General features: G+C 39.9%; 1 protein-coding gene across 3 annotated transcripts in view; it reads left to right on the top strand.

The window, feature by feature from the left end:
• The first annotated feature begins 9,002 nt into the window (after nt 1-9,002).
• The window catches only part of ralgapa2 (Ral GTPase activating protein catalytic subunit alpha 2), a 92,812-nt gene continuing 81,229 nt past the window's right edge, over nt 9,003-20,585 (top strand). For all 3 annotated transcript variants that reach the window (XM_054614587.1, XM_054614585.1, XM_054614586.1), the window contains exon 1: nt 9,003-9,217. In XM_054614587.1, coding sequence (XP_054470562.1) covers nt 9,112-9,217 — 106 coding nt within the window. In that variant the 5' untranslated portion in view covers nt 9,003-9,111. The remainder of the gene's footprint in view (nt 9,218-20,585) is intronic.

The following is a 20,585-nucleotide window of genomic DNA, read 5'->3' as shown; positions in this document are numbered from 1 at the left end:
CACACACACACACACACACACACACACACACACACACACACACACACACACACACACACACACACACACATACGCACACAGAAGAGAGGGGGTTTGGAAAGACAAGTTACTAATGACCTCCCATTTTCAGGATCCTCACTTGCACAGAATATGAATCCTAGAATCGCACAGAGCATTTTTGCAAGTTATTCAAAAACGGTGCATCTCTGGCATAAATCGAGACACGATCTGGTATTTTTTGGGGGGGGAAATTTTAAAATAACCAAGGCTGTTAATTCCCAGGGTGGGAAACATGGCTTTGCTGAGCGCACAGAGAACCGTTATGTATAAATAATGGTTTCAGTATCACGCTGGATGGTGTGCCAGCCACCTGCTGATCCAACCACACACAGGTAGAGCCAGCCGGGGTGACACAGGGCCGTAGACATGGGCATTCAATCTGCCAGCAAACTAATCAGTGAAAGGGATGAACTCCAAGCTTATCAGAGGGGGTCATGGATGTAGGTGGAGGAGGCAGGGATGTTTTTGCGCAGCCACAGCAGGGTGACACGGGTCCTAGAATGGGAAAAATCACAAATCTCAATGCAGGAGGGCGGAAGAGCGCTAACCCTCAAGGAGGTGAGGGAAGCTTTGCTGCCTACCACCCACACATCACCTGAACATGTCAGCTGCTAACACCTTCAGCTCAACGATGATATCATGAATGCCTGGTTCACTTGGCTTGCAATGGATATCTTGCAGCCACTGTGTGATTGGTAATGGGAATCAGTTGGACAAAAGACAGTATCATGACAAAGAGCAATGTATATCATGACTGCAAAAATATTGGTAGATGATAAAGAAATCTGACCAGAAAAAGTTTATAGAACCTAGACCCCACACGTCTGCTACGTTGGGAGCATGCTTAAGTATTGAATTGTCTCTCAAGCACTGCCTAGTTAAAAAAAAACAAAAAAACAATTCATTTCAAATTCAATAGATGAATTTCTATCTTTGAAATGCAAGGCTCCAGGTTGAACAGTTTGTCTCCAAATCAGAGAATGTTCTTTTGCCTCCGCACAGTGACACGCCGCTGAATGGAGGCATTATTTCAGCGCCTTAACTGATCACCGCTGGAAACCATTCTGTATCAGCATTTAAAGGCACAAGACTATAATTCAGGAGGTAATTTCACATCTTAACAGAATCCAATTAAAAAGCACGGACATTTCAATTAAACGTCCCCCTGGCTGGTCGCTACGGTGTCACGCCGTAAGTGAAATTGGAATCAGATTACGGTGAGAACCTGAAGAAGTAGTTTTCAGCACAATAAGGATCACACATTGCAGATAGAGACCCCTGTCATGCATACTGCAGGGGGAAAAGAAAATAGCCTTTCTTTGCCAACATTAGTCATTTAATTCTCCCTCCTTATTAATTTCACAGCAGATTACCTGGGAAGATACAGAATGCTGTCAGCAAAGAGTTTTAATTAAGTATGGGTTATGCTGCCATGAGTGCCTTATGTGAAACTGCTGCCTTATAATGCTCTTGTTTTAATTACTTCAGAGTGCCCCCTCATTAACCTCTATGGAGATGTGCTACAAACTACAGTGTGCATTACAAACACTAGATTTGGAAATTGCTTATATCCATGTGCAGAGCTTCACATTTGTAGTGTTTGAAAAAAAGAAGACGTCGAGTATTCAACGCAGGAACAAAAGATGTTTCCTCAGTTTGTTGTTGAGAAAGACGGACTCATTTTTAGCGTTTCTGAATAAAAGGAAGAGGCTCTGCCATTCTCAATACTGTGCTTTGAACTTGTTAATTGTGAGATAACCTTGGCGGTTAAGGGCGCCATGACGACCCCTGGTGGGAGCTGTAATCTCAAATTACAGGCTCTTGTTTGTGCCTTATATGTAGAACCGTCTGTTAAGAAATGGCATCACAGATTCGATTCAAAAATGTGTATACCAAATTATAACGGTGGGCCAAAAAATATATTTAATGAATGAAATTTATTCATTTTAATTTGATCAATATATATTTTGATGATAACTCTTCTGAGGGTTAATACAAAAAAATAATTTGAAAAGCGCTTCATATTAGACACTATACGCCTGTGAGCATGCGGCTGACTCAAAACCAGATTTGGTTTTGTTTCATCATTTCATTTCCCGTAGCTCATCTATGTCAAGCAGCTGTGGGTGGTCTCACCATCTAAAAAAAATCAGCAGCCCTGTGGACATTTCCCTTTTGATCCTTTTCATCCTGAAGTTTCTGAATGGCCCAATATAGATTTCAAAAAATGCTCAGAGAGTGGGCTCCTATTCACAATATGCGACTGGATAACCGCGCCACTGTCCACCCCAACACCTTAATGTGGTTTAACAGGATATATTAGCTTTTAATGGCACTTAATTGTACAAAAAGGAAATCCATAACCACATAAGGAGAAAAGTCAAGTATTTCCAAGCTCTTTATAAGAACAATTTAGAGCAGACAAGTGCTTTTCAAACCTTGGATTGGAATCAGTCCGACAGCCTGGCCATCACAAGTCGGTACTACATTTGTGAGGCTGCAGTGCCACCATTTGGTCATGATGGGGCTTTCATTGCATTGCCAGGCCCCGGCAATTGGCAATTCTAGGCCTGTATGAAAAATAATAAATTATGCTGGTTTATACTCTGGAAATCCCATTTTGAAATAAATGATCTCATTCAAAAATAATGTCACAGTTGGCTCCGTAATTGTCTAATTCGGCACTGAACTAATTTTCTACAAAAGCAGTGCAGGGCTCTACGGCAGACTATCAAGTTAAATTGTCTCAGTCTATATGGTAAGTCATTTTAGAAATGAGCTGGACCCGAAAATACGTACCAGGTGCGGGATGAGAGAAGTAAGAAAAACATCCAGTCCCATTGTTATTGTTGATAGATTATCATAGGTCCATGCCATCTTAGATAATGAGCAATAACCTGCACTTCAAGAACAGGGGAGGTTTGCCAAGAAGGAATGGTGATTACAATCAATTAAGACTGGTGACAAAGCACCAACAATAACCCTGTTTGTGTGTGTGTGTGTGTGTGTGTGTGTGTGTGTGTGTGTGTGTGTGTGTGTGTGTGTGTGTGTGTGTGTGTGTGTGTGTGTGTGTGTGTGTGTGAGCTTGTGTTTTATTCACGCATCCTTCCAAACTACCCTGTTTTGTGTAATCAACATCTGTTGTGACAGGCAACCTCCTCCTTCCTCAGAATGGCCCACTTCAGATAATGAGTGTCATACCAAACTGCAGGGCAAAGGCTGATTTTACTCCTCTTTTTTTACTCCTCCTCTTTGGCCTCCGCTCTCACTACCCTCTGTTCCCTCTCCTATCATTCAAGACATCCATTGTGCAGAACCTTGAAAAAGAGAGACAAACACTCTCGCAACATTGCGTGGGCTCAATATGTGGGGGTGGTAGATTAAATAAAATACAGTCTTGTCTTCTTTCTGGAGAGTATAAGATCCCTCACAGTCGACTACTTAACACTGACATTGTGGTCAATGCTTTTCTTTTTTCTTTTTAGTGTTGAGTTATTCTAACAAAACCTACTCCTTTTGTAAGACTTCTCTCACATTTTCTTTGATGAAAGTTCCTCCCTTTCTTGCTGTATAAATGATTTTACACCTATTTCTACACCTATATTTGCAGGATATACACATATGCACTTTTTATTCATGAAACTATATATACTCAATGAGATGTGTAGAATAAATCACCGATGGTTTCGGCGCCATCTCCTGGTAAATTTGGTCATCCCAAAATCTCACTTGACTCTCCCTTGAGCTTTTTGTGAGTTTAATAAATAGAGGATAATATATTTTTATAATAGTGGACTTTATCGTATAATACTAAGTCTGAAAATATAATATAAAAAATAATGTGATATGTGATAGGGGGAACAATGGCACAGTTATGATGCTATGTATATTTCTTTTTTATAAGTAGACTTTAGGTCTGAAAAGATTTCCCAGTCACAAAGTTGAACTCTACAGGCTAAGCCCTGTCTTCAATGAGATGTGTCTAAAATGTGTGAATAAAGTAATTCTCCCAGCTTAGCCTCAAAATTAATTGCCTCCAAAATAAGAGAGATAGGTTCAGACAAGCGAAAGTGTGAGATTGCACGGAATGTCAGTTTGTTGGGGTTGATTAACGGATGCATCCAATTTCTTCAAACTTAAGATTCATCTCAGAACGTAAACACTTGTTTTTTTTTTTCATTTACAAGATGGAATTTGCTGTTTGCACAACCGTGTAGAACAAATTATTTTTGAAAATCCATTAAAGACGCGAGCACACTGAACTCTGTTCAATTTAGCATAACCCTAAGTTCACTTTAACTGCAGGAGAGCTCTGCTATTAAAAAAAAAAATCCCTTGTATTCATATTAATTCATCAAAACCTCTAGTTTAATGTGTCAAGTGGCAGCGGCTTGAGTGAGCAGTGAAGCTGTTCTACCTTTTTTCTCTGTGAAAGTGTCACTGTAGAGGAGTGTGAATATCAAAAATACAAGTGTCTTTGATCTGGAAGTTAGGTTCCTTAGTTCACTCTTAACTGCGTTGTAACAACGGGTGCATTCATTATGGATATTAGTAGAAGGAGTATTTTTAATACAGGCTTTGACTATAACGTGACCAGGGTTCTGAGTTAACTACAGTAAGATTTGATAGGCATTGATGTGCTTTTATACAGCATGAGAAACTACATGAACAAACCGACCATTTTACACTCATACTACAGAATATTGTTTCACATAGAACATATTTACCTTCATTTAATAGACCTTTTTTTATTTTTTATTTTTTTTTACAGCAGACACATAAGCCCTATTTATTCTATTTACTCATAGCAGGAAATGCACAGGTGCATCAATACCATTAATGGTGATTCTGTCCCATTTAGAGCCAACATGCACACTACCAAAGCCCTGGAACTGAAACACTCAAATGGAATGTAGTCATTGTTAATGTTATTGATTACGTCTGTGCTTATCACACATGGCTAGTCCAAATGTCTGCAGTGAAAACTGTCTTGTCTACGAATAAAAGTGCAGACATTGTATTTGTAAGGATAATGTATACATGACAAACATTGAAACCACTCCATTGCGGTTATCAAGTTTCCTCTAAATATCAGACAAGCATATCAAATGTATCCATGCTGCACTGCATATATTTAAATATAGCCTACAAAACACAAGTGTGTTATAAAATGCATTATCATTTGGTTTCATTTTACTTTTTGTTGAAGCTCTTGAGAAGCTGAGAAAGACTAGTATCGAGTGTTAATGAATAGTAGATTAATCGATTAGTGAATAGACAGAAAGTAACTAATATTATTTAAACAACTTTAATTATTAATTTACTGTTGAGTCATGTTTTTTTTTGTTGCAAAAATGCCCCAAAAAGGCTGCTCGAATGAGAATATTTGCTTGTTTTCTACTGTGATATCAAACTGAAGATCTTTGGGTTTTTGACCGTAACGACATTTTATACATCATAACACTATCGAGAAAATGATGTGCAGATAAATCAATAATGTAAATATTTTTGGGTTGCAGAGTGATCCGAAACATACAAGCCATGGCCTAAAACATGTTGTCTATTTACAATAAAGCTCGTCCTGCTCTCCTTTTCATTCCCATGCATTTATATCAGGTGAATTGTGTTTGCCTACTTCAAACACCAGAGGGCGCTTGGGAGCTAATTCACAACCATTCTCCTATTATCAGACAATTGTGTGACATAAAGTGGAATGTGTTGTTTTGGACTGGATATGGGTGACAGCCTTGAAACTAAAGTTCATTGCAAGACATCGCACTCAAGCTTGTAGTTCCCATTTTCTACAGTCCCTGACAAAAGTCTTGTCACTTATCCATTTTGTAGAAACAACAGCTTATAACCTGACTTTTAATTTATCCATTGGTTTTAGAAATGGCTCATATGAAAGCTAAAACCCTCCCAAATTATGTTTAATATACTAAAATAAATTTGCTTCACTGAAGAAAGATTGATCATTTAATGAACACAGAAAGGTCAGATTTTGGCAAGACAAAAGTTTTGTCGCCTACAGAGAGTAATGTGAAAATTGAACAAATAATTTACTTCAAATACAAAAATATGTTGCATAACATCAGTGAATTAAGTAGTGGTGCTGTGAGATCCATATTTAATATCTTGTATGACTTCCATGAGCTTGAAGGACTGCATCCATGCGGTTCGACAATGATTCATACAATTTATTGATGAAGTCATCAGGAATAGCAAAGAAAGCAGTCTTACATGCCTCCCAGAGTTCATCAAGATTCTTTGGTTTCGTCTTCCATGCTTCCTCTTTCATTCTACCCCAGACATGCTCAATGATGTTCATGTCTGGTGACTGGGCTGGCCAGTCCTGGAGCACCTTGATCTTCTTCGCCTTGAGGAACTTTGATGTAGAGATGGAAGTATGCGATGGAGCACCATCCTGCTGCAAAATCTGACCCCTTGTATGGTTGGGAATGTAAGAGGTAGCTAATACTTCTTGATATTTTAGGCTATTGATATTGCCTTCCACCCTGCAAATCTCTCGCACACCCCCATACTGGATGTAACCCGAGACCATGATTTTTCCGCCACCAAACTTAACTGTTTTCTGGGTGAATCTCGGATCCATGCGGGCTCCAGTAGGTCTCCTGCAATATTTGCGGCGGCTGTGATGTAATTCAACCGAAGATTCATCTGAGAAATCCACCTTCTGCCACTTTTCCAACGTCCATCCTTTTAGCAGGCTATGGGCCTTGGCAAATGCCACACGTTTTTTTTAATTGCCTTTTGTTTAGTGCTGGTTTCTGGGCACTGATTCGACCATGGAGGCCATTTCGAGACAGAATTCTACAAACTGTCCTGGTTGACACGGGGACTTGAGGTGACCAGGCCTGGTGGAGCTCTGCTGCAGTGGAAAAGGGGCTGGCCTTGGATTTTCGAGCCAACAAACGGTCCTCCCGAGCAGTTGTCTTGCGGGGTCTGCCGGACCTGGGCTTGTCAAAAACATCTCCAGTCTCTTCAAATCTTTTTCTTATTCTTTGTACTTGACGCTGAGACACATTGAAGGTGTCAGCCACCTCAGCAGTGGATCTGGTCTTCAGCCTCTTGATAATCAACGCTTTGGTCTCAGGGTGAATCTTAGGCATGTTGTCAGAGGTCAAGTTGCAGTTGATGCGAAGGTCTGGTGTGCTGGGGTTCTTTTTATACACACCCACTAATTGATTGATCAATTATTGATCACAGGTGAGGCTGTAATCTAGGATTGGGTGCATCATATGACAAGGCGACAAGACTTTTGTCTTTGCAAAAACTGACTCAGTGGGCTTTACCAAGCTGTGAACGTTAGAATGCTTTTCAGCAGTTTCGTTTGGCACCAAAACATTATTTCAAAAGCTGTTGGGATTGAAATTAGCCATTTCTTGTAAAAAAAAAAAATTGATTACAAATATATTTGAGGGGCACTTAAGGTCAACTTGTACCCAAGCGACAAGACTTTTGTCAGGGACTGTATGAAGTTTATAGTTTGGGAATTCGCAAGTGATGAAACCCCTCTCTGTATAGTGTAAGAGCTTACTGTTACACTATACAATGATGCGTTGTTTTACTGGCTTCCAATAAAACAACGCATCATTTTCAAAGTACTTCTCCTAGTATTCAAGGCCATAAACTGTACCGGTCCAACCTACCTCCTGGACCTCCTCACCCCTCAATCCACATCCAAGACACTTAGGTCAGGCAACTCCAACATCCTTGCGGTTCCCCGGACAAAGCTGGCCACCATGGGAGATCGTTCCTTCTCTTCGCTGGGGCCACGCCTATGGAATAAGCTCCTGGAGAAGATCAGGGCCTTAGACTCCCTCACCGCTTTGAAATCAAATCTTAAAACTCACCTGTTCCTCTCTGCCTTCCCCTAAGGTCTTGGCTTTGTGTAGTTTAGATTGCGTTTCTTGGGTAGTTGTTCAGTTTTAATATATATTCTTAGATTTTATTATGATTAAATTAATTCATTTATTTTATTTTTTATTTGTATTATTATATTTGATTATTGTGATTGTTTGACCCTGTACAGCACCTTGAGATTTCATTGTATTTTAAAGTGTGCTATATAAATAAAATCCATTATTATTATTATTATTATTATTATTATTATTATTATTATTATTATTATTATTATAGCTTGGTGTCAAACTACAAATACAGTACCAGTCAACAGTTTGAACACACCTTCTCATTCAATGGTTTTTCTTTCTTTCTTTTTTAATTTTTTTCTACATTGTAGATTAATATTGAAGACATCCAAACTATGAAGGAACACATACAGTACCAGTGAAAAGTTTGGACACACCTTCTCATTCAACTACTTTGAAGAATCTAAAATATAAAACATATTCTGGTTTGTTGAGCATTTGTTTGTTTACCACATCATTCCATATGTGTTCCTTCATAGTTTGGATGTCTTCAATATTAATCTACAATGTAGAAAAAATAAATAAAAACCATTGAATGAGAAGGTGTGTCCAAACTTTTCACTGGTACTGTATGTAATCCCTTCAGACACAAAATTAGAAAATAAAACATAGCCCACTTTAGGGACCTTAATAACAAGCCAGGTGATCGTGTACTTCTGTGCTACATATTCCCCAATAAATTCATAATAAATTGACTCAAAAAACACTTTACACACAATAATCTTTTGTTTCTTCAATATTAATCTACAATGTAGAAAAAAATTCTAATTAAAATAAAGAAAAACCATTGAATGAGAAGGTGTGTCCAAACTTTTGACTGGTACTGTATATATATATATACATGAAAACAAACCCCTTGGAAGTGCAAGGTGGAGGCTCATAAACAAGGGGGCGTTCCCCTGCTCTCCTCTGACCACGCCCCCGCCAGGCTGCTTCCGTGTTTACAGCCCCAGGACTCCGCCCACCCATCGGCCCGATGTTGACCGAGCAGGCATAGAGAGGCGGTGAGGACGGGGACGGTCGCACTGGAGGCTCGGTGTATCGGTGTATGGTGAGACACAGGTGATTTCAGCGTCCACGGTCGCATCGCACCAGCGGTATGTTCACTCGAAGGGGTCATGGAGACGTCAAGAAATCTACACAGAAAGTTCTGGACCCAAAGAAGGACGTGCTGACCCGGCTCAAGCACCTCCGGTCCCTGCTGGGTGAGTGTGACGTCACCGGGCTCTCTGCTGCTGCGGGGCTAGCTGGCGGAAGCTAACGACAGCTAGCCTCAAACAAGGGCTGCAGGTTAGCTGGCTGTCACTGCGCGGACTCGTGCACGCTTTTGGGGCTGACAGGTTACACATACGTACGCACTTAAAACATAAAAAAAACACCTTCGAGATGGGACGTGTTGCCACTCACCCACACGTGTTCATTGATTTGATTCGCGTGGTAACATCAGGCATGTGTGCTAGCTAGTGTGAGCTAGCCCCCCTTGTGGCTAACTAGCTAGCCGGTGCTAGCCGGTGCTCCACCACAGCCTCTGTTGTCATCCTGCCTCTGCCCCCCACACACAGGGCTCCTTCTGTATTATTGTTGATAAATGAGACTATATCTGTCCTCTATAGCTGTAGCTGGTTGATCTGCTGCCAGGTCACTCTGTATTATGGATGTTTAATGTGGAGAATTAACCAGAAATGTAAACATAAAGACACTAAATTGGTGATCTCCTTTTGTTTCTTTCATTGGACAAGGAAGTGCTGTATTTATGACAGGCACAACACTGTAGTGGGGCTGCTGTCCCAGTTTATACATTTCTTCTACTATTTTTATTCATTGTTTTTATTTATTTTTTATTTAATTGTATTTTTATTGTATAATATGTTTTATTTATTATCTGTTTCTATGTAGTTGAGCTGCTGCAACACCCGAATTTCCCCCATGGGGATCAATAAAGGAATATAATAATACTAATAATATCCTAAAGAGACATTACTTTCCCTGCTGTAGCCTGCATCAGAGTTTTGTGTCACACATAATAGAACCTATTTCCAACCCACATTCATGGTGTCATTCATTGATCCATCTTAAAGAGTCTTACGGTGGATTACATTGTCCCCCTGTGAGTCTGAATGTGGAGTCCCCTTTGCACAATGTAAGAAGACGGCAGATGACATACAGGTTAAATCATTTATGTGCATTCTGTTTTGCTGATCTGAATCCACATGACTCAGGAACGACTCTGTAGTATGACTTTAGCTGTGTTGTAGGTATGCATGTGTACATACAGTACCAGTGACAAGTTTGGACACACCTTCTCATTCAACTACTTTGAAGAATCTAAAATATAAAACATATTCTGGTTTGTTGGCATTTGTTTGTTTACCACATCATTCCATATGTGTTCCTTCATAGTTTGGATGTCTTCAATATTGTAGAAAAAAAATAAAAATAAAGAAAAAACATTGAATGAGAAGGTGTGTCCAAACTTTTGACTGGTACTGTATCTCAGCGCATCCCACCTGAGTAGACTTGTTCTGTTCCATCCCAGATAACCTTCATAGTGCCGAGGACTAGAGCATATGTTTGTTATTCATAGATAAAACGGGGTCAGTAGGTACTTTGGGAGAGTGTGGAAAGGCAGAAAGTTGTCAGCAGGGAATTGTGAGATATGGAGGAAAACTGCAATGGGTTCATTATACGTGCAATATACTGTACAATGTGCTTTCCCTCCAGAATTTCAAAGTAGGTCACTTATGCTCAAGTATTGCTCTGAACCAGAAGAGTTTGTATCTCGTAAGGATTGTAATGCAGTTATATATCCAGTCTGATTGATTCATCATATTTATGCTAGAGGTTGACCAATATGGCTTTTGTCAATAGCTGATTATGATATTTGGAGAGCTGGGAGGCTGATGGCTAGTGGCCGATGTATAATGCAGATATATTGTTGTTGTTGTTGTTGTTGTTGTTGTTGTTGTTGTTTTTTTGCATCTGATAATGGCAACTTAATTATAATAACAAATGAGGCACAACATTGCTGAACTTTAATGACCTTTTATTTAGCACTCCATTGTCTATATGTTCAAGTAGATCTGCACTCTGTCTGCAGTGCACTTATATTAATGAACAAATGTATCATCTAAATAAATGTCCACAGGTAATAAAAAAATAAATGTTGGAATGAAAAACTGAGTTTTAATGCATATTATCTATTGTGATATTTATACCAAAATATTCAAAGTAAAATAAAGGCATGAGAACTGTGAACCACAGTAATATTACACTTGATGTGCAATTATGCACTTTAAGGCAAAGCTTGACAGTGAAGCTATGTCTGCAGTAGCAGTGGAAGTTATTGGAAAGAAGGAATCACCTTTGGTATCTTTTAGATGTTTAGGGTTTGAACTATTTGTTGACTGATGCATGCATGGGTCATAGTGGCATGTGTGCCGTTTTATTGATTTCTTGCACAGTGGCACAGCTGTGACAGACAGTATCAGCTCTACACTTTTCAGTTTGCTCGAACAAAGCTGTTAACACGGCGAGCCTAGATCTTTCTGCTATCGTAGCACACCTTCAATGTCAAGACTAGTGCGACCAAAGTGGAGGTCAATACCGAGCTCTACCCGTTCTCTGTTTTTCTTTGGCTCATGTGCAGTTAGAGATAAGGCCGGTCTGTTTGTCCAGCAGCTGATAGAAGGGCCTGCACGTTGATGTCCTCCTAACCTCGCTGAATTCACTGCGCTTTCAGCTAAGGAAAGACTTCCTCCTGGTGCTGCTGCTTCCTGTGTGGACAGGAAGCAGTGATGAGAAATGGGGTGCTGTGAGGATAGGACAGGGACTTGAGGAAATGTAGCTGGCCTCATTTAATTGCTGACAGTGTTTTTAGTTTTTTTAGTTTTTTTTTAATCCTACTCAGTCAATAGATTTGCAAGAATAACATTTGCCCTGGATGAAAACAAATCTGACTTGATTCCCTCATATGTTTGTTAAATGTATACAGCTATAGTGTATTTCATTGACATTAATCAAGACTATCATAACCTGAAATGGCAGAGAATTTGCTTTAAATGTCATCTTAAATTGTCAAGGGCGCTCGGAAATTCAAAATTTAAGTGTCCTACCAATATTTGTAAACAAGTTGAATTATTGGCAACTTGTTTACCGTGTCGTAGATGCCTCACGATTTGTTTTCTGTTATGCTGTATGATATTTTAGTCAAGTATTTTCTGTGTAGTTCCAGGACCAGAGGTCTGTTAAACCAGCTTGTTGAAACCAGTCATAGTATCGGTGGTATTGGAGTTGAAAGTACAATCTGTGGTCTGGGCTATTTTCAGAGTGGCACTGTATTGGTTTTCTGCTCACTCACTGAGCAGACCTGTGGGATAGAGTGTGAAAGCGGCTGCATGTTAATTTGCTGTTCATGCCTGGCTGGATTTGGCCGAGGTTGTTAATTACAGGAGCCCAGTAAACCACCTGATCATTCACTGCTTCTCTCAATGGAGGCACAAACGACTATTTCCTGCTCAAAGTCGTTCTCTAGCACGGTCCCAAGTCGTTTTGCATTTGTTTCTTGCATATAATTGGCCCAATGCCTGAAATAGAGATGTCAGACATCTTTCACTAATTTGATTGTACAAACTAAAAGGAAAAACGTTGGTCTGGGGGAATACCTATTGATTCCTGGAGGCGATTTTTCACTTGCTCCCTCCGTGGGGAGGTCAAAGACCAGTCAGTGCTGCTGGAGTTACACAATGAGATTTTTGATAAATAATCATCAGTATTGTGAATATAATGACTAAGTGGGTAAATGCAAAAAAATAGAACAGTTAGAACAATCAGGAAAACACGTATCAATCTGTTGAGCATCGGCCCTATGGTTGAAGGATAAATTACTACACCACCTAATCAACTGAATACAGCTACATCTCAAAGAGCTTTTGTTTGTTTCCTTTTGTTCTCTTCAACTGCTGTAAACAAGCTCAGCCTGGACCTGTTGGTGAACTGCATGGGAACAACAGTGAATGTGTGCAGGTGTTGTTAGTGACAACAGTCAGCTGTGTTTGTTTCTAAGAGTAGGTGTGTGAGTTTGTGGCCAAAGTTAATGCTTTTTTTTTTTTTTTTTTCTTTTTTTTTTTTTTTTTTTTTTAAAGGAAGATCTGTACTCATCTTTAGAATAAATGAAATGTAGTGTCATTACACCTTACGTTTCTCAATGTGCATGCTCCAAGTGTTGCTGAGGCCTTGGTCAACTGAAAGCGCTGCTGGTGTAAGAGGAAATCGCAAGGTGAAGCACCAGAGGAAACAATGTGCACAACACTGGAAGGGCTCTCAAACAAGGTCCTCTGTGTGGCTGAAGTAAAGGCTGAGATCACTCGACTTCTGATTCACCCCTTTTTGTAAAACACTCCGGTTAGACGTGTGAATAACGTCAGCCTCTTATCATCTTTTAATCTTTTATTACGCACTGTGTAGACATGATGTTGACTCTTGAGGTTTTTTTTCTTTTTTCGTCAAGTGTTAAAACCACCAGAGTGAGCTATCACAAATGGGCTTTAGGGTGAAAACTTTTTAGGATGTTGAGGCTTTTTCTCTTATTTCCTTTCAGCCTTTCACACACAGAAGTTGAAGCTGCTGACGACCCTGATTAGCACAAATAGACTGAAAATAAAATCTGTCAAAATGTTTTCAATTACACCATTGGCCAAGATAAAAATACAGCATTTGAAGCAGTATGAAACCTACTTTCACAAGTAGAGGGTAAAGACATTATCATTTCGGCATTTGTTAATGACACTGTTAATAGTCTTTAAGGCAAGAGTGTATGCTATTGAGGTTAGGCAATACTAGAGGGCCATAAACAGGCCTATGTGTGGTGTTGCCTATTACGGTAACAGCTTCTGTCATTATGGTCTTGGCATTTGACATCTTAGCTCTTGCCCTTGGCATGAGATCTACAGAGCTGGTTGAGAAGAAGATTTGAAAGAAGAAATAAGGAATGATCCACAAAATCAGCAGTTATAACTATTTTATTTGGAGTGCACTTTTTTTAAAGAACTAAATACAGATGACTTGATTGGGCTTAATGTTGCAGTGAAATGTCCGTGACCAAATTCACCATTATAAACTGGTAATATCTGACTGCCAATATCAGGCAAGCTCTACTTGAGATGGAGAATCTGGGTTTGTCCGCATCTCAATTAAAAACAAGCTGCCTTATTGTGTTTTTTTTGATGGGCTGTAAATTGGTTGAAATAAAAAAATAAAACTCATCACATTACATTAGAACCAGTGCTGGTGAAAAAAAAAAAGAGTCCAAGTTCTGTCCTCTGTCCCACTTCCGAAAGTAAAATATTAGTACCTCGTCATCATTTTAACAAAGATGAAACCATGTTAATTTTGTCAGCATTCATAAGTAACAAAGTAAATGCACAACAGACTTAAAATTACGTTTTAGATATTTATTATTTAGATTTTTTTAGATCATTCTTTTTTTTTTATCTCAAACAGTATTTATGTAATACTCCATGAAAAAAACCTTCAGAGCATTTGCTCTCAATAGGTTGAGAAAATGTTGCTGTTGTAGGAACAGCTGATTTTACAGCAAGCTGACGAGCGGTATTTCGTCTCATATCGGACTCGTTTTCAGATCATTTTTCCTCTCAAAAGTTACCACCGGAATATATAACGAGACACTTTCGGCTCTTAATCGTCTTTAAGCTCCACACTCTTGTTGTTTTATCAGCCTTTTAAAAAGCCCAAATTGGGTGGCCTCTAAATAAACTCCTGTGCCGCATTCCCAGGAGTTTTAAAATAGCAAACTATGATAAAACAATAATATAACACGGTTGCTGGCTCACCAAAACCTCATAGTGTCTGCTTGGATCTCAATGGCGTAGTGGATGCTGCGGTCCACAAAGGCTATGTGTCAAATCATTATCAGGTCTTGTTAGTTAACAACCTCTGCAGTGATGTCACGGGTTTGAATTATGGTTTGCTTTGGTATTCTTTTTAAAGCACCAAAAGGCAAGCTAAGTCATTTCTTATCAGTCTCCATCAAAGAGCAGACTCTGTTATGGTCTGGAGCTTGCATGACATAAATACTTGAGTCTATTTCAATATCTTGTGTCCTTCCTCATTTGCACTTGTATATAAAGAGTAATCATTAACTATTTCAAGACTTTTTCTGCTTAATACTTGGAAGACCTTTTACCTAGTATTTCATTTCTTTCCAGGGAAACCACTATTCATAGAGGGGGATCAGAGCTAACTGGTTATACGTTTATATTTTATTAGGCTGCATGTCGTAACACATGACTTCTAAAAACATTTCGTCAACCTCTAGGAGGTTTTTAGTCCTTCTAAATTGCACAGAAAGCTTTTGAGAGGTTTCTGTTTTTGGGTCTGTGGTATGACTGTTCATGGCTTCCTTAAAACACTTTTCAGATGTGATATAAATCACATGGTTATGAATGAAAGGCTTTATTTTATCTCCTCTGTTGGCCTGCTTGGGAGCTAGAGATAGGAAGACGCCAGTGCTCTTGTTGTGCGCAATTTTACACTGCACACGAAAAACCAGTTTGTCTAGTTCCACTGTGTACCTGTCACGCTTTGAGAATAGCCAAACCTAAACCCAAGAGCTGCAGTTTACTGGGATGCGACTTGTTATGAAGATAGGATCTCAAAGTGGATTTATGTTTCATGTTGCCTTTCTGAATGTCCAAGCTCCCACTAATCTGCTATGGATTTTCAGGTTCAAAGCCAAAAGGAAATAAACACTTAGCCTTGGCTTACAATACAAGCAGATTGCTACACAGAGTTGTCAGAGGGCATATTTTAGGTCGATAGAAAATATCTACATATACACGTTTGTTTTCAAGGCAGCTCCTCTATCTTTTATTTAATGTATTCCATTCTGCGAGCCCCCTGGTAATTTCATTTGTCATGTAAAAAAGTGATGGAACTGCTAAAGTTTAATGGCAATCACCACAACCAATAAAATGAGCTGTTCCTTCAACATTTACTTTTCATTTTAAGTTATAAGTAAATATTCTTGGTGGTTAATTTATTGATATAGTTATTTTTGTTTTACTTTTTTTTACCCTTTTGCTATTACATTATTTATGGCTGATGTTTTGTCTTATGCTACCAATGAATAAAATGCTCCAGGCCACCCTTTCTTTTCACCAGTTTGCATTTTCATATTAGCATTGTAAATAAACAGACATGAAGCACAAGATTTAACTATAGCAAACAATTTTCCCCTTAATAATCAAACATAAGAATAACTTGGAGGCGGCTGTGGCGTAGTGGAGAGCAAGGTAGTTCTCCATTCAGAGGAGCTTCGGCAGTGTAAGTCGCTTTGGATAAAAGCGTCTGCTAAATGACTGTAATGTAATGTAATGTAATGTAACTTGTAGGACGAGTTTCTTGCACATATGTTGAGTTGCTGGAAGGAAAGGTGAATTAGGCAACAATGTAGATATTCTTATATCCCTGTGTACAGTGAAACAAATGCTTTGAGTTCCACTTTCAATTTGAGATATTTTTTGCTGGCCTTCGTTTTGGAGAAGGGGTATGTCCAGACGGACTCATTTTAACAGGGAGACAAATGAAACCCCGTTGTTGATAAAGATGAGGAGATTAGTGCCACCTGATGATGAAGAGTTAAAGTTGCCAGTTTAGCAGCTCTTCAGTGCTAAGCTGCCGAAATAAGCCACTCTCTAATGTGTTAGCTCAGACTGGGATAAGGTCAGGCTTTGCCAGTTCTACCATGACTCTTTCCCACTGTGCTCTCTGTAGTCCCATGGTCCCCAATCTGTTACACAGCGAGACAGACCGCAAGTTGAGTGGCATTCATGGAGCGTTTGGCACAGTGGCATCGTAATGAAATTATATTATGCACCATAAGTGTTGTGATTGCTGGAAAAGCCCTGTTCATAATTATTGCAATTCTTGGATTTGTTTTAATACAGCTGCAATTTGTGCTGAACCCTGAATCACAATCTAATATAATGAAGCTCTGCTGTTACATTTATCCTGAGCTTCCCATTAGTTCTTTAGAGCCATTACACGCCTGTTGACAATTTCAATAAGGTTTAGTTTATTACGGACTGCCATACCTGAGGCTATATGAAATGTTGCCCATGCTGTGCTTCTGTCAACTCAGATAGAGCTGCATGCTAGTTTGTTCCATTGCTTTAGCCTGGCAGTGTGTTAATCATTCTCTGTGGATGCATTGCTCAGAGAGGATGATAAACTGCATAGCCAAGCTAGTTATTCATATTTTTTCCTTGACTCTCTGCGGCGCCTTGTCAGCGGCGAGCCCACTAAAGGCTTTTATGGCTGTTGGTCTACTATTGTGCTATGCTGCAAACTGAAAGTTTAACAAGTTAAACCAATTCATGGAAGAAGGTTCTCTTGTCTGAAAACTAAGTGAACGGGCTCCAATCTACCCCCTGATAAGGAACATCAATTTGGCCCAGCGAGTGATGAATTATGATCGACGTCTCCAGGCTGGCACAGCTTGGAACACAGTCAGAATCAGCTGTGTGCTATCAAGGCCTTAGACGAGGCTCATACAGTCTGCTACTAGCCATTGTAACTGTAACTCTAAATTGAATCATGTGACACACTTGACCTCCTCAGCTGATTTCAACAGATTTATGATTAAACGCATTTTACGTTGGTCACATATCAACTTCCTCACGCAGCCATTGGTCATGAATCAGCTCTTTCTTTTTTTTGTCTTCTCTGCGGCCAAAGAAAACATGACAGAAAGCACATAGAATACAATATGGTGTAATTGAATAGACATTTAAGTATTGTGTTTGAACTTCTTTTAGTGAAGGTATAACATTGAAAGACAAGATTGAAAAACTATGGGGGGGGAATGTGGTCATTGAAAATTGTGGAAAATGTATTTAGTGACTGAAAATGCAAAGCAGCTAAATGTGTAGATTTCTTTCATTATAAAAGGGTAAGATTTAAATGTAGAAACTGGAATCGATGATAAGTATGATTTTGGAACTGGTTAAAGTACCGTGTCCGTCACTGTTCCTTCTGGGTTCTCCCTCATGCATAACTCCAGATAATTGCCAATAAAAAAAATAAAACATCCCTCTGTCCTTGAAATGATCAATCTCATGCAGTCTCTTTAAGTTGGTCCTTCTTTGTTTGTAGAAACCCATTTAAGAAGGGAAGCACCATCTATGCTGCATCCATTAGCTTCCACATTAGCTACCACCCCCTCATCTCTCCTACTATGTGTTGGCACCTTCCAGGCATCCCTCTGCCGGAGCTCTTAAAGAGTCCTCTGTGTCTGATCTGAGCGCACTGCCAAAGAAACCTATCAGTCTTTTCTCTCTCCCCATCTCCTTTCTGGCAAGAATAAAGTGCACCTGCAGTGTAAGCTAGCCCAGAGCTAATGCAAATGAGTGTGTGTCGGATCAAAGGCCTAATTAGTCTGCTTTTTGAGTATGACGTGGCATATTAATGGTTTTGCTTGAGGTACTTTGAATGGTATACATTGTAAGTTGTCCAGAGGGTTAAATGTGGGTTGACACAACCCTCGAACATTAACTGTGAGTACTTATTATGTGCTGATGACGTTTGAACAGGGAGCTGTGGGCAGAGTGGCCAGTTTGGTTTTGATTGTGTAAATATACCGAAGGCTTCAGCTGACTAGATGACCTTCACCCGTTAGGCTAACAAGCCCTATGTGCACACTGCTGTGTGCGCTCTCTTAGTGCTCGCTGGGCCGACCCAGTTTAACGTCAGTTCATTAGAATAGCAAGCAACAGAAAGGGACACTCGTTATTCAGCTGAAGCTTAAAATGATGCTGATTGGCCCACCAGATGGACGGTGTCCTGTGGTTACCTTATGCAAAGTTGTTATGCACCAAAGGCATGCCATAGGTTTATTTAATACTGTGTGGCACTCAGCAGTTCAATCCACCCTTTCACCTTTGACCCCAGAAGTCACAGTGAGACCCTTAGTGACGTGATGCTGCCAGGGGTCGGAAAATAGTGGCATAATCTTTGCACTGACGTTGGTGGGATATTTTTTCCCGTGGAAATGAAAAACATGTTTCTAGAATCCGCTTCCACAGAACATTTTGAGAAGATGCCGTGTTTTTTCTGCCCTTCATAATATCACAGTTTGGACCTCAGCTGTGGCTGCACACTATTATTTTCCAGCTGGTCCCTATCATATGGGGGTTTGGAACATCTGCCTTTCCCTGACATTTAACAGGAAACATTTCACAATGGAGAACAGTGTCACCCAACACAAACCTGCCACGGCTTCTCTGTTTGGCATGTGTTTATTGATCCACTAGGGAAGATTGCCGGTCTCTGCATCATTAAGTTATCACCGTCAGCAGTATCCGGTCCACTGTTCATACCGTTTTTTTTGTCGGTTAACAATAAGGCTGACTTAATATCCCCTTACAGAACAGTCATTTTACTGCAATTAAGGCAGCTGAAGGGCAATAACTGAGTATTTAGCCTCAGTCAATAGGAAGTGGATTACTAAGCTAGCATTTAGGGCAACAATTGACCCTTGGTTGGTTTTGTTACTGAACTTGGCTTGGTTTTCTTATCCCCTTTTATCTGTCCTTCAGTTCTCTCCCCTCTATAAGAAGTGTTTTTATGTGTGAATCTCCATCACTGAGTGTTGGCATTAACGTTACCTCCTCAAACAGAGGGGTTCTGAAAGACGAGGGAGCCGAGCTTTCGATTCATTCAGCTGCAGTCGCCAGTGTTAAGACACACGCTTTCCTCCCACCATGGCGGCCCTGTCTGATCACGGCTCTCTACAGCTGCTGTTCATCCAGCACTCTTTTCCCTGCCATTGACACACCGAGTACTGCAGACGGAGGGGTGTCAATTGAAGGCCACAGTTATCTTGTCGGGCTCAGAGGATACGGTGTCATCCCCTGAATTCCCAGGGCTCCGGAGAACAGGTTCTGTCTCTCTCTGTCCGCATGATGTTACCTGAGAAGGCAGAGGAGCCCATTGAGTGAAGGGCCTCGCTGGATATTGCAGTTCACGATGCTGACAGCCATTGTACAACTTCATCCTTTCAGCCAAGTATTTATTTTACAAAAAGTAAAACTTAAACCAGAGGGCAGGGGAAAAAAAGAGAGATTTTAGTCAGCAAATATTCATTAGTCACAGACAGTTCATGCTGAATATTTCTCACTGGTGTTTATTTATATACAACCTTTTACTTGTACCCCCTTCAGCTGAATCATAGGAAGTAACCAAAACGCATTCAGCCAAGTGCTATTTTAATTATCATATTCTGTTGATCCAATATTTTAGCATGCACAAGACAAACAAGGATTCTGAAATATTTAGAAATTGAATGCTTTTTGTTTAATAATTTAAAGACTCTGTTAATGTCGTCTTGTTCGGTTCATATTGTCTGTATAAAGATTTAGTGAACAGATGGCTTTACTCATACATGATACAGGATTAATGATCACCTTTGACCCTTGGCATACTTTATGCAGCCTGGACAGGAACCTGTCAGTACAGATACACCTTGAACTTTAGAGTTTGACTGTTTTCAGGCTGAAT

This window comes from Anoplopoma fimbria, chromosome 15 (assembly GCF_027596085.1).
Source record: "Anoplopoma fimbria isolate UVic2021 breed Golden Eagle Sablefish chromosome 15, Afim_UVic_2022, whole genome shotgun sequence".
In the NCBI taxonomy this organism is placed as follows: domain Eukaryota; kingdom Metazoa; phylum Chordata; class Actinopteri; order Perciformes; family Anoplopomatidae; genus Anoplopoma; species Anoplopoma fimbria.
The sequence above is the reverse complement of the archived record's forward strand: the minus strand, read 5'-3'. Positions and strand labels throughout refer to the sequence as shown.